This window comes from Dermochelys coriacea, chromosome 4 (genome assembly GCF_009764565.3).
Source record: "Dermochelys coriacea isolate rDerCor1 chromosome 4, rDerCor1.pri.v4, whole genome shotgun sequence".
Classification (NCBI taxonomy): domain Eukaryota; kingdom Metazoa; phylum Chordata; order Testudines; family Dermochelyidae; genus Dermochelys; species Dermochelys coriacea.
The window spans coordinates 59784247-59798208 of record NC_050071.1 but is presented as its reverse complement, the minus strand read 5'-3'; the positions used below and the strand labels follow the sequence as shown (position 1 = coordinate 59798208).

The following is a 13962-nucleotide window of genomic DNA, read 5'->3' as shown; positions in this document are numbered from 1 at the left end:
ATTGTGCAGCGGGTGTCCACTGTGGTTGCAAGGTCGACTGAGTGCGCCTCCGGCACTTGTCCAATCTGCACCTACTGCGATGTGAACAGTAGGAGTCGGCCTCAGAGTCCGAGGATCCCTAGGGTGATGACCCTGGCAGTGCCGACGAGCTCTGCGCTGGCGGTCGGTGCCAAGAAGAGGAAGTCAAGCATTGGAGCCGTGACGATTATGTAGATGATCGGTGCCGGCTTTCCCATGACTTAGACTGGTGCCGCGAGTCCAGTGCTGGGGAACGGCTCCTGTGTTCCGGTGCCGAATCTCAGCACCAGACCATAGAGGGCAACCGCGATCAGTGCCAACTCCTCGGTGCCGGAGAAACAGAACGTCGCGTTCCCTGTGCCGTGCAATCTTGTACTGGTGCAGGGGGGTGTTGCGGCGATGTAGATTGGGAATGGTGCCGTGAACAGTGCCGGTCTGGTAAGGAAGAGGGCCTCATCATTGCAAGTTTGCCTCTAGATGGCACCCGTCTAGGCAGTGCCAGAGGCTTGTCACTAACAGCAAGGGGCTGAGGTGAAGTACTTTCTATCAGCTCCCTTGCAGCCTCAAAAGTATCTGGGATGGAGGAGGGTTCCAAATCCTCCACCAAGTGGTGCCCCACCGGAGAGTCGTTGGGTGCCAGACTCAACAGTCTGAGCTGGGGCCTGGGAGTTGGCAGTCGGGTGCCGCTGGACGGAGTGCAGCTTCCATTAAGAGTTGCCTTATAACGAAGTTGCGTTCCTTCCTAGTCCTCAGCTTGAAAGCCTTGCAGATCTTACAACATTCAGACTGGTCCGCCTCCCCTGGACACTTCAAGCACAAGTCATGAGGGTCGCTGTTTGGCATAGGTTTCCTGCATTAACCGCAAGATTTAAATCCTTGGGCTTGAGGCATGCCCTGGAGCCCAAGGCATGGTGAGGGGAGAACAACCCACTCACCAAGACTATCCTAACTACTACACAATAAACTAACTACAAAACAAAAGAAAAACTGTGTAGAACTACGTAATGGCTAAGGGAACACTCTCAAGCAAGCAAGCGAAACGTAGTTTGAACGCCGCCACGGATGGTAAGAAGGAACAGAAGGGGAGGTCAGGTCAGCAGGGTCATATATTGAGCGGCATGAGGGCGCCAATCCAGGGGGCTCCCTGGCCAACCTGACAGGAGCTGCTGAGGGGAAAAGTTTCCGATGACCGTGCACGCGGCGCGCGCGCCCACCTGATTGGAATCAACGTGAGCAATCACTTGAAGAAGAATCATAGCTACATACCCTACATATTGCCCCACCAATCCAAGAGAAATTAAATAAATATTGAACCAGAAATCCTGTGCTAACACAGAGAATTGCCAGAAAAATCAACTCTCCACCAGAAAAGAAGATTACCACTCTGTTTACCTTTCTGATAGCTTACAGTTATCCTATGGACACATATGAAAAGAACACAGGTTCAATTTTTCAAGGTGGACATTTTAATTACAAACTCAAAAATTCAGTATAGAAGAACTAGACTTTAGTTGTCTGACTTCTCCAGTAGTCAGATGGTAATGATTTTGTTAATGTAGGAAGTAGGTTTGTTTGCATACCCTACCTCTTATCTGCAGAAGACGAAAGGATTTGCCTGTGGTCTCACTCAACACCAGTGTAAATCAGGATTAACACCAGTGAAATCAGTAAAGATGCCTAGGTGTTGGTGAGTTCAGAATCGTGCCCCCTATCTCTTGTTACTATTGGCGGCACGATGACTTAACAAAGCATCCACAAAAAAAGCATTTGCGCAGTAAAAAATATGGTGACATATTGCACTAACATTAGGTGCTTTCCATGTTCCCATAGGAACAGCTTTAGGTTAGCCAGATGAATTCACAGTAAAATGCTTTGTAAAGACATGAAGAGCAGCTAATATCTGCTCCCAATTCCCCAGACCTTTGCATTTGTAATGAATAATGACATAGCAAAATGCCAGGGCTCCACACTTGTTGCTATGGCAACCCTAGAACAGAAGAAAGGGCTTTTGTAGGTGGTGCTTGGAATACAGCACTTACCACTTGTTTGTAAAAGAACAGTTTTACATCACAAATTATAATGTACAGAAACTTAATATTTCTGAAATGCAGCTAAAATATGCTTGTCTGGTGCTTAGACCTATGAATTAGCACTGTACAGATACATCACTGCTTTAGTTAGAGCCTGCCACAAATATAACACAGCAAACTGTTCTACAGAAAGAGTGAGTCAAACACAAATGTAAGCACACGTGATGAAACAGATTCTGTGGCATCACAGCAATTCAACTGGCTTGCTAAAAACTAATATAAACATTAATGAATTTATCCTCATAGCATCCCTGTGAGGTAGAGAGGTGTTCAATCCCCATTTTGCAAGTGGGGAATTGAGGTACAGAAAGCTTAAAGCCCTGACATGTAAGAGTGCTCAGCACCCACAACTTCAGATGGAGGCATTGGGTGTTCTGCACTTACGAAAAACAAACCCCAAGCAACTTTCCCAAGGCCATATAGGAGGCAGAGCCTTAATTCCAACCCAGATCTCCTGAGTCCCAATCCAGCCTAAACTTTCCTTGACAAGGCCTGTGTTTATATCATAATGAAATGACTCAGGGTTCAGGAAGAGAGACAGGCCAAAAGTTAACCACTCAAAATGTGCAAGCATCTATTTTGAGTGTAGTTCTTAAAGTGTTAGTGCTTTAATAAAGGTTTGTGGTGTTCAGGTTTTTTTATGGTTTTCCCAGTTATGATCTGTGCATTTGTGACCTCATATAGTCAGAGGTATCAGTAATCAACCAGTTGGATTCTGCATCTGACAAGGCCATTTTTACAAAGACATAGCATGGGAATCCTAGCCCCATTTCACCCATAGCATGTATATGGTGTTCATCCTCCTGCACCCTCATATGCATAGGGTGTCCAAAACTTTCTGCCACGTACTTTGGTCTTGTGATGGTCTGTTCAGGCTTCTGAGTGTCATGTTGGTGGATTTCATTTTTTCTCCGTTGTTGTGCATAATGTTTCTCTAGATCACCCTCTTGAATTCTTCCCAGGTGGAAGTCATGTTGGTGGCATCCTTAAAGCATGTCCTAAGTATGTCCATCATCGTCGTCTTACCATTTTAAATTATTTAGTTTCGTTTGCTTTAGTTAGAATTTTTGATGTTGCAAGAAACTCTTTCCATTGTATTCTGAAGCTTTTCCCTAGGCATTTACTTTGGAACAAGTTAATCTTATCAATTTCCGTTGTGGATTTCCATGCTTCTGCTTCATAAAGAAGGAGACACATAATGCTTATATTAAAAATTTGTATTTTGGTATCAGTGCCAATCGTGCTACTTTTCCAAATCTTTTCAAGCTTTTGAAAAATGCTGCTTTTGATATTCATTGCTTGTCATTGCTGTACTCCTCACTCCTTAGTTAGGTAAAATGATTTGCTTCTTCTAGCATTTCTCCATCTACTCTGATGGATGCTTTTGGGACATTGATAGGAGTATATTTTGTCTTCCTCTTGTTGATAAACAAATCAGCTTGTTTTGCTGTGTCTACTAAAAGCTGGGACTTTTCTTCAATTACAGGATGCGCTGAACTAAACAGAACAATGTCATCAGCAAAAATGAGGTCATCCAATAGTGCTTAATCATTTATCCATAAAATTAATTAGTTGCCTTCTCCATGACATAGTCAATGCCCAGTGCAAACAACAGTGGGGACATAATGCCTTACTCCCGTTGTCACTGCAAACCATTGGTTGATGTTGTCACCATCTCTTACTGCACACTTTGGTATGTGTATGTGTTGCTGTTTATAATATGTTTAGCAGAGGTTCTCAGACTTCATTGCACCATGACTACCTTCCAACAAAAAAAATTACTACATGACCCCGGGAGAAGGGACTGAGATTTGAGCCTGCCCAAGCCCACTGTCCTGGTGGGGGGACAACGCTGTAGCCTGAGCCCTACCACCCCAAGTAGGGGGGCCAAAACCAAAGCTCAGGGGCTTGTAACCTGAGCCCCGCCACCCAGGGCTGAAGCCCTCAGGCTTCGGCCGCAGGTGATGTGCTCAGGCTTCAGCTTCAGTCCCTAGTGGTGAGACTTGGACTTGGGCTTGGGCTTGGGCTTTGGCCCTGGGTGGTGGGGATGAGGTTTCGGCTTCGGCCCTGGGCCCAAGCAAGTCTAATGCCACCCATGGTGACCCCATTAAAACAGGGTGGCAACCCACAGTTTGAGAACTGCTGTGTTACAGCATCAGCATTGATGCTGAACAGACGAGCAAGGAGACATGCCCCTTGTCTTGAAGGGTGTACAAACAACCAAATAAAGTCTAATGCAAGTTTATTTAAGATGGGGGAAATAATTCAGTTGAGTTATTAAAACGTATTTAAATTAGAGACCTTCAAATGATTTTACATAGAAATCCTTTATGCTGTAGGGAGTTTTATATGGAATGGAATTGCTAATTATTTTATTTTTTGCCTTCCTGATAGGATGGTTAGATTCAGATCTTTTTCAAAAAATGTCTTCCCATTCACTAATTGAGATGTTCCTGATACACCAGAGCTATATTTGGCCCATGCACTTTATGAGGAATTGACTTGATTTGTAGACAGAAATAGCATATCATACATCTGGAGTTGAGAGGTTTCCTTCATGAGCTCCATTGCATTAGTGTATTTCCATTATACAAGCATGGCTATTGCTGTATTTCATATTATGTCTCTTTCTCTCATAATATAGTAGGAAAGTTCAATTTTGTCTGCAGGGAAAACAAACAGCCACCATCTTCTTTCAGTCAGTCAAGAATGGACCCTTCTGTATTTTTGGGATGCATGGTAACTAGATGTGACCTGTGGTTTGGATATGATCATTAGAGCAAAAAATAATTAAGAAGATCTATTAACAATTACATTTGAATATTCCCTAAGTTACTTAAAATATATAAAAAGAAAAGGAGTACTTGTGGCACCTTAGAGACTAACAAATTTATTGGAGCATAAGCTTTCGTGAGCTACAGCTCACTTCATCAGATGCATTTGGTGGAAAAAACAGAGGAGAGATTTATATACACACACACAGAGAACATGAAACAATGGGTTTATCATACACACTGTAAGGAGAGTGATCACTTAAGATAAGCCATCACCCACAGCAGGGGGGGGAAAGGAGGAAAACCTTCCATGGTGACAAGCAGGTAGGCTAATTCCAGCAGTTAACAAGAATATCAGAGGAACAGTGGGGGGTGGGGTGGGGGGGAGAAATACCATGGGGAAATAGTTTTACTTTGTGTAATGACTCATCCATTCCCAGTCTCTATTCAAGCCTAAGTTAATTGTATCCAGTTTGCAAATTAATTCCAATTCAGCAGTCTCTCGTTGGAGTCTGTTTTTGAAGCTTTTTTGTTGAAGTATAGCCACTCTTAGGTCTGTGATCGAGTGACCAGAGAGATTGAAGTGTTCTCCAACTGGTTTTTGAATGTTATAATTCTTGACGTCTGATTTGTGTCCATTCATTCTTTTACGTAGAGACTGTCCAGTTTGGCCAATGTACATGGCAGAGGGGCATTGCTGGCACATGATGGCATATATCACATTGGTAGATGCGCAGGTGAACGAGCCTCTGATAGTGTGGCTGATGTGATTACGCCCTATGATGGTATCCCCTGAATAGATATGTGGACAGAGTTGGCAACGGGCTTTGTTGCAGTCTCTACGTAAAAGAATGAATGGACACAAATCAGACGTCAAGAATTATAACATTCAAAAACCAGTTGGAGAACACTTCAATCTCTCTGGTCACTCGATCACAGACCTAAGAGTGGCTATACTTCAACAAAAAAGCTTCAAAAACAGACTCCAACGAGAGACTGCTGAATTGGAATTAATTTGCAAACTGGATACAATTAACTTAGGCTTGAATAGAGACTGGGAATGGATGAGTCATTACACAAAGTAAAACTATTTCCCCATGGTATTTCTCCCCCCCACCCCACCCCCCACTGTTCCTCTGATATTCTTGTTAACTGCTGGAATTAGCCTACCTGCTTGTCACCATGGAAGGTTTTCCTCCTTTTCCCCCCCCTGCTGTGGGTGATGGCTTATCTTAAGTGATCACTCTCCTTACAGTGTGTATGATAAACCCATTGTTTCATGTTCTCTGTGTGTGTGTATATAAATCTCTCCTCTGTTTTTTCCACCAAATGCATCCGATGAAGTGAGCTGTAGCTCACGAAAGCTTATGCTCTAATAAATTTGTTAGTCTCTAAGGTGCCACAAGTACTCCTTTTCTTTTTGCGAATACAGACTAACACGGCTGCTACTCTGAAACCTGTCATTAAAATATATATAGTCTGGGACCTATCTGCTACGGGACATTGCCTGGCTTCTTCTTTTTAATTGTTTCCTTGTAATAGGAGATCTGGCAACTTCTATACATGCTTCTAGCCTAGTATGGGCCAGACCTAGCCTTAGAAGAATGTAGCTTCTCTTAGGTTTCAGAGTAGCAGCCGTGTTAGCATCCGATGAAGTGAGCTGTAGCTCACGAAAGCTTATGCTCTAATAAATTTGTTAGTCTCTAATGTGCCACAAGTACTCCTTTTCTTGTAGCTTCTCTTAGTGATTGTGGAAGTGAGAGTTCTTGTCTATTTCATCCTGCAGTTTATGAGAGGAGATGATCTCGAATCTGATTTAAGAAAGCACTGAAGCATGTTCTTAAGTCTTCAATGCTTTACTGAACTGGGGCCATAGGGTGTGTTCCTAGTATGCTTTCCTGAATAACTGGGCTGGCTGCTGGAAGTCTTTATGTGGGCAGGGAAAGATGAAATCCTCCTTTCCAGGCCACTGGCCCTATGTCTACACAGCAACTAGAGACCAGCGGCTAGCCCGTGCCAGCCAACTTGGGCTCATGGGGCTTGGGTTGTGGGGCTGGGTAGACTTCTGGGCTCAGGCTTGAGTCCGAGCACTAGGACTCTCCCATCCTTTAGGGTCCTAGAGCCTGGGTTCCAGCCTGAGCCCAAAAATCTACACAGCAATGAAACAGCCCCGCATCTCGAGTCAGCTGGCATGGGCCAGCCACAGGATTTTCATTGTTTAGACATACCCAGAGTGACAGCAGATCAACTTTATGGCTGCTACTCCAGTGTTTGATCTGGAGTAGTCTCTGCATCCCTGTTGTCCCTCCCCCCAGATCTGCACAGTGATGAATCAGCTGACTTCCTCTCCTAACTAATGCCAAAAGCCACAGAATGAAGAGCACCACAGGAAATTTTCTTACAGCTGGGCTCCAGAGCATGCATATGTTACACACCCCTGTGCAAGCTCCTGAAATCCTGCCTCCTGCAACCATTGTGGGGAGAGGTGTGGGCAGAACTTGCCCATAGCAACTATCATGTTGGAGGGGTCAAAGCACAGTGAGAACGGTGTATATTAGGGGTCACTCACCCACCAGTGAAAGTCTAGTGTGGACTATGCAGCCGAAAGATGACAGGAATGGTTTTTAAAAACAAAAACAGTAACTTCTATGAATCAAAATGCAGGGGAAATTTTGGGTATGCAGAGTGTGATTAACCAAGCTGAAATTTAGGCAGGACACCTATGTTAATACCTCAAATCTTGCAAATAGGGGCAATTTGTAATGTCTGAGCGGTCAGACCCTTTTTGTTTAACATATCCACCAGGTAGTTCCATTAGCACTGTACCACCTATCACCATACTAGCGTTGGTTCTGTATTGGTTCCATTCTGGTTTGGAATTCTGTCTATTGAATCTCCAACCATATTTCCAGCAGCACCTAGGTTTATCTTGAAAGTCTCCCCTTAAGTGTGGATAGGCATGATTCTACTCAGGCTGTGAAGTGGTTTCACCAAGATGAGATTTTAATAAATCTCTCTGTGTTTTTAAAGAGAGTGGACTAATCCTAGAAGACCCAGATAGCCATCTTGATTTTGTGTGTGTCTCAGTTTAGTAGCTTATTTAATATATAATTAAACTTTTCAAGTAGACACAGTGCATACTTCTGTAATAGTAATGTTTATGATGCCAACTGATCAGCATTCCCAGGGCTATTATGTCATTCTTGGATGTACTGAGAGCACTATTTCCAGGACTTAGTCAAAACAGGGTGACTTTTTCAAAAATACATAATAAATATTAGATTTCCCATTTTCCTCGACCTACCTGTTTGGAGGTTCCCCCCATTTTTGTTGAGGTATCTGCCACATCTTTTACTTTTCTTAGAAGAAAGGAACATAAAACAGATAGCTCATCTTATTGTCTTCTAGCTATGAACTAGCAATAACAGTTTCAGAAAGATAGCCACCATCTTCCTCGAAATAAAGGCAAATATCTGCTACATCATCCCTTTATTGTTTGATGTGGAACAAGGATGGTAAAGTATGGCTTGGTGAAATATGTCTGTCTCTTCTAAGCCAGTAGAACCAAGAGAAAATATATATGGTAGTCAGATGTACACTGCATTTTCCCCCAACTTAAGCACATATGTAGGGGAATATGTTATCAAAGGGAGGTTATAAAATAAACTCTTTTATTTTCAGTCAGAAAAGTCAGACTCTGGAAAATACAGGCTGTGAAAAGTATATAAAAGGATTATTAAAGAAAAATGATAGTAGTCTATTGATATTGGTGTTATCTGTTATCTGAAGAATGGACTAGAAGATTAATTTACTGGAGTTGTAAGTGCATTTTCTATTTTCACACTTTTCTGAATCATGCTCAAACCATGCCCAATTGCTAAATACCTTTTAAAAAATCCATATGCTGTCAGTCCCATTACACAAAGCAGCATAGTAGTGTACCAGACAATTTTCACTAACACAACTCTGGGGAAAGGAATGACACAAACAAGTTAATGAGGTTTAAACTAATTATGAGGTGACAATAGTATTATTGAACATAAGATAATGAGTGGAAAATTCATGTTCCAATAAATGCTTTTCTTAGCCTTGTGACAAATATCACATAGATGAAGATTTAATGGTGACTTTTTCTTCAGGGTTACCTGTGTAGAGCAGTCTCTCTAGAACAGCACTAACTATTGGTAAAAGGGATGGAGAGAGAAAAATGGAAACTGTTGACAACTAGGGGCTTGTTACAACCTATGTCCCCATCCTATAAAAATGTAGGCATGGGCTTCAGTTTAAGCAGATGAGTACTCCCATTTGGCTTAACTCTGCATATATCTTTGCAAGATTGGGGCGTCAATATACAGCTTTTGGGAAATCCTTCTTAGTGACCTCAACAAAATGCCCATTTACAAAGACAGCTCAATGTGTGGATGTAGATATGTGTATGAGATCCATAGTACAAAACAGTATATATTGAGGGGGTGTTTGAGTGACCTGTTCAGCTCCAATATAGAAACTGGCTACCACAGGGAATATTCTCTAAGTGAAATTACCTTAATTGGGCCTATTTTTAATGGAATGATGTAGTTAGAATATACCTCCTCTCCCTCCCCATCCATAATCCAAATTTGAAAGCATTTAAATGAAAACGTGATTTTTAACAAGACCATTCAGAGGTAAACACTTTTTTTTTTTAATGTTTAAAAACTCTAATTTAAATCTTCAGGTAGCAAGTATTTCAGTTTCTTGGTAAACTGCATCAGATTCTGTTATTTACAATTTTTTATAAGAAATGCTGTCCTCCCACAGTCTTTTATTAATGTAAATTTTGAACAGTTAACTTAAAGAAATGATTTTATATTTTACCCCAGGGAGGCTGTCATTTTCTGGTGAGTGCATTTCCTTTAATTCTACTTTGTCCTTTTCTGCCTTCAATGAAAAGAAGAAACTGGAGAATTTAAAGGAACACCCACTGTGCTTCCTTATTTAAGTGCCTCTGACAATAACATCTTGACTAGCTAGCACACATCTGAAACGGCTGCCACATGAGATCAGTGCTTATTTGCAGGGGCTTCTGTGTGAATGGTGGATGGGGGTCATGGTGAATTTGTTGGTCAGAATACATCTCCCATTTCCATAGATGCAATTCTAGTGCAGTAATTGTTGGCATCTTTGTGTATGGGGATGGATACTGCCAGAGGAAGAAATAGTACTTGATAATATGGAGTGGATATAAAATAGATAGATGTTCCTTGGCATGGAGACAATAGGAGTCCTGCCAGAATAAGGAGTTATTTGTTTATCCCAATACGTTTGTATGACCGCCTTCTGCATGGTATCAGAACAATTCATAAACTGTAATCAATTAAGCATTAACTTCCTGTTAAGAATGGGAAGTAATCCCATTTTACAGATAGAGAAACAATGGCCCAGAGAGGTTGAGTGACTTGCCCAGGGTCACCAAGGAATGTCTGTCGCATAGCCAGGAATAGAACCCAGCTTTGACTCTAGTCTTATGTTTTAACCAAGCCTTGTTTAAGACAAGCCTTCCGCATTACTTCAGGATTATGATCTGTAAAAAAGCAACACAAATTTCAAGGAAAACCTGACTTAGCCACTTATTAAGAGATGGAGGGGGCACAAAAAGGACTTTGTAACCAGAGCCTAATATTTGCAATGGAATATGTTGCTTGCTTTTGGTAGATCTTTTGTCTTCTGGGTGATGACCTAGCTCTTTTACAGATACATTCACAGCTATGTGGGCATATTAGAGCAACTGCTTTGGATGATGTTTCCCTAGAGCTGTACTGACTTCCCAAATCAGTATTATCCAGTGTTATCCAGTATAATCAGTGTTATCAAGAGGTGCATTTGCTGTTGGACTATGATTTTAATAGTCCTGGAAAACATTTGGAACATGGTTTAAGTTAACTCATCTTTGAATCTCTTCTCAATGCACATTTAGAAAAAAGTATTTACTAAGGGCAGAGTAATCTGCTTTCATTAGCTCTATATTTATTGTCTCTCGATAGCGACATGGTGATTTTTCCCTTAGTCATGAAATATACAAGTGGTTTAATAATGAATGAAGCGTCTGTCAAGGTGTGTGTTTAACAAAGACATGCTAAATAAGTTGTTTTTTCATTAGATCCCTTTCAATTCCCCTCCAAAAATGAGCCTGCAAAGGAACAGACAGTTCAACCAGTTATAGCACGAAAGCCTACTGTGATCAGAATCCCATCTAAACCAGGGAAATGTAAGTCCTTCACACTTCTATTTCTTATCTGAAGTTTTCAGAGAGACTTCAATAAATAAATCATTTGATCAGAAATCACTATTGAAATACTGAATTATCTAAAGTTAGTTACATTAACTGCTAGAAAAATCTTAGCCAAAATAATTTCATCCCTGTCAATATTAAACAGTGAAGTCATATTTACATCTTTCTAGAAAACGGTAATTAAAGAATAGTTTAATACAAAGATGCTAACTTTGTTTCTCTAGCAAATGTAGAATCTCCTATGGAAGCTCACGCCTTTTGTATTAAACTGTTAGTTAGTTTTCTAGAAAAAGATGCAAACATGACTTCATTGCTTAATATTGACAGGGATTAAATAACTTTGGCTCTAAAATGCACAGCTGTTCAAGTACTGGAATTTTGCTGGTGTTTTTAAGAAATAATAATAATAAAAAAAAATAGCACCACAAACCTTAGATACCAAAAGTGGCATTTTGGTCCCATCTTGACCATTAATCACAATGTCTTCCATCTCCCAACCCATGCCACCAAGAGCTGGAACTGATTAGCTCTCACAAAGCAGGAAAGCTGCAGAGGAGAAGCATTAGATGTCTTAGTGTTGAAATCTTCAATCGGTTGAGTGCTTTATTGCATGTTGCCAAGATTCAGATTTCGTAAACTAAAAATTTTCACCCTGGGGTTGCTTCCCAAAACAGAGGAATCATCACATCCCTAGTAAATGAGCCCAAAAATACAAGCAAAAGAAAGAAATTACACAAGAGGAGATTATTAAAAGCATCTCAAAACCCACATATCTCTACACTGTGTCAGATTTGTAGTAGCACGGTACCCCAGTAGTGGTGTTTAGCCTCTCCTTATGTTTACATCACTACTTCCAGAAGAGTGTTTAATTTTCCTCTGAAACTCTAGGTTTTTTGATAAGAAATGCAGTGGAAATAGTTAGAAAAATACAGAGAAAAGCTGTAAAAAAAAAGAATCTATTTAAAAATTTGTAATAACATTTTTGGTTTGCACAATCATATGTACCCTTGGCCATAAGAGCCTGTCTAATGAAGGCAGATAGGTGTGTTCCACCTTCTCAGTGTAATTCTCAGGTTTCGATTGTTAATATGTATGTGCAGACAGATTTTTTTTCTTTAGCTGCAAGACAAATAATACAGTCTCTTGCTGATCTCTAGTGGCAACTGAACTGCCCCCCAGGGGCTTCAGTCATGCTCTCTCAGTTGGTAGAGGGGTGTGAAGATCCACTCAGCAAGAGAATGCAACTGGGAAAGAAATGGAGGTAAAGGGGGAAAGTGGGCAGTAAGCAGAGTGGCCTGTGAAGCTCTTCAGATCCCAGAGTGGAGCCAACTATCCCTATTGTCAAATGCGAGCTGTTGCAAAAACTAAGGCTACGTCCACACTATGAACTAGGAGTGTGATTCCCCTGCTCATATACACATGCTCGTGCTAGCTCTCATTGAACTAGCATGAGTATAAGTAATAGTGTAGCTGTGGTAGCACAGGTAGCAGTAGCAGAGACATGGCTAAGCCATCCTTCCGCTGCCGCTACCCACGCTACCGTGGCTATACTGCTCTTTATATGCGATGAGTATAGCATGTATATGTGAGCTGGGAAGCACACCCCTAGCTCATAGTGTAGATGTAGCCTTAGTGTCATAGAGCTTAAGGCCAAAAGGGACCACCAGATCATCCATTCTGACCAGGTTACCAATGCCACTCAGCCACCCTATGCCAAGCCAGCAACCTAGGCTGTCATGGGTTTCAGTCTGACTCAGTTGTAACTGCACAAAGGCCTTGTCATCATGAGGGGATTGTGCTGGACAAACCTCGTTGGAGGGCCCTGCCACCAGAAAAGATCAGGCAGCAGTGGTTCAAGGTGAAGTCAGCCCCACTTCCTATGGAGGGAGATGGCTCCTGTAGGGAGCCAACACAGCACAACAAATGAATAGCACTGTCAAAAAAAGGAAAGGGCCAGGTTCTTAGGAACTTACTGATTCAGCACCTCCCTTCAGCAACTCCCAGTCACTGAGCATCTGTGGAGGTCCAACTGGGAGTTAAAGCTGCTCCCCCACCCACTCCCCCCAAGTGTAAAACCTGAGAAGGAACAGAGGTGAAAACATCACCTGTCTTCTGATTTTTGAACTCTTAGGGTTGGCAGTATTGTTTGTGGAAGGGATGTGAGTGGAAAACTAAGACATCTGTATAAGGATTTGAAAGAGGTGTGTAAAAATAACTCTCTAATGCTCTTTTAAAATCAGTATGTTAAGAAAAGATTTCTCTCTTGCAGTTAAGCCTTCTTTTAGTCCCCATCACACTGGCTTAGATAAGCAAAAAAGCTTTATTAACTTAGCTCTTCTTTGCTCAGTCTCCAACTACTCAGTGTCTAAAGGATGGATTTGCCTTTGGAGTTTTTTGTTTGTTTTTTTTAAATTCCAATCCAAACTTTCAGGTCACTGAGATACAGTTAAATGTTCTATGCTAAATAAAATAACCCCACATTCTCTCCTGAGAGCTTCCTTCATGCAGTGATCAGCTGATTCGTAAGATAAGACTCTAGGCCTTCATTTGGATGGTAACTTCTCACTTGGTCTTTTTAAAAATAACTTTAAAAGATTTTAAATGTTTAGACTGTCTAGGCTGACATTAAGCATTTTTTACATGGTTCTGAGCATGGGTTTAAGCCCAGCGGGTTTAAAGAACTGCCTCAGACTTTGTTAGGTGCATTATTTGAATACACAAATACCCTGTAAAATAGGGTGGAAAATGTGCCAGTCTGTACGAACGCATTATGGATAAGTATATTGACAGAACTTGTGCAAACATTTAA

General features: G+C 41.4%; 1 protein-coding gene across 7 annotated transcripts in view; it reads left to right on the top strand.

Annotated features, from left to right (window-relative positions):
* Window positions 1–13962, top strand: part of SH3D19 (SH3 domain containing 19) — a 140954-nt gene that overhangs the window by 95651 nt on the left and 31341 nt on the right. For all 7 annotated transcript variants that reach the window (XM_043513127.1, XM_043513126.1, XM_038400496.2 and 4 more), the window contains one exon: window positions 11022–11129. In XM_043513127.1, coding sequence (XP_043369062.1) covers window positions 11022–11129 — 108 coding nt within the window. The remainder of the gene's footprint in view (window positions 1–11021; window positions 11130–13962) is intronic.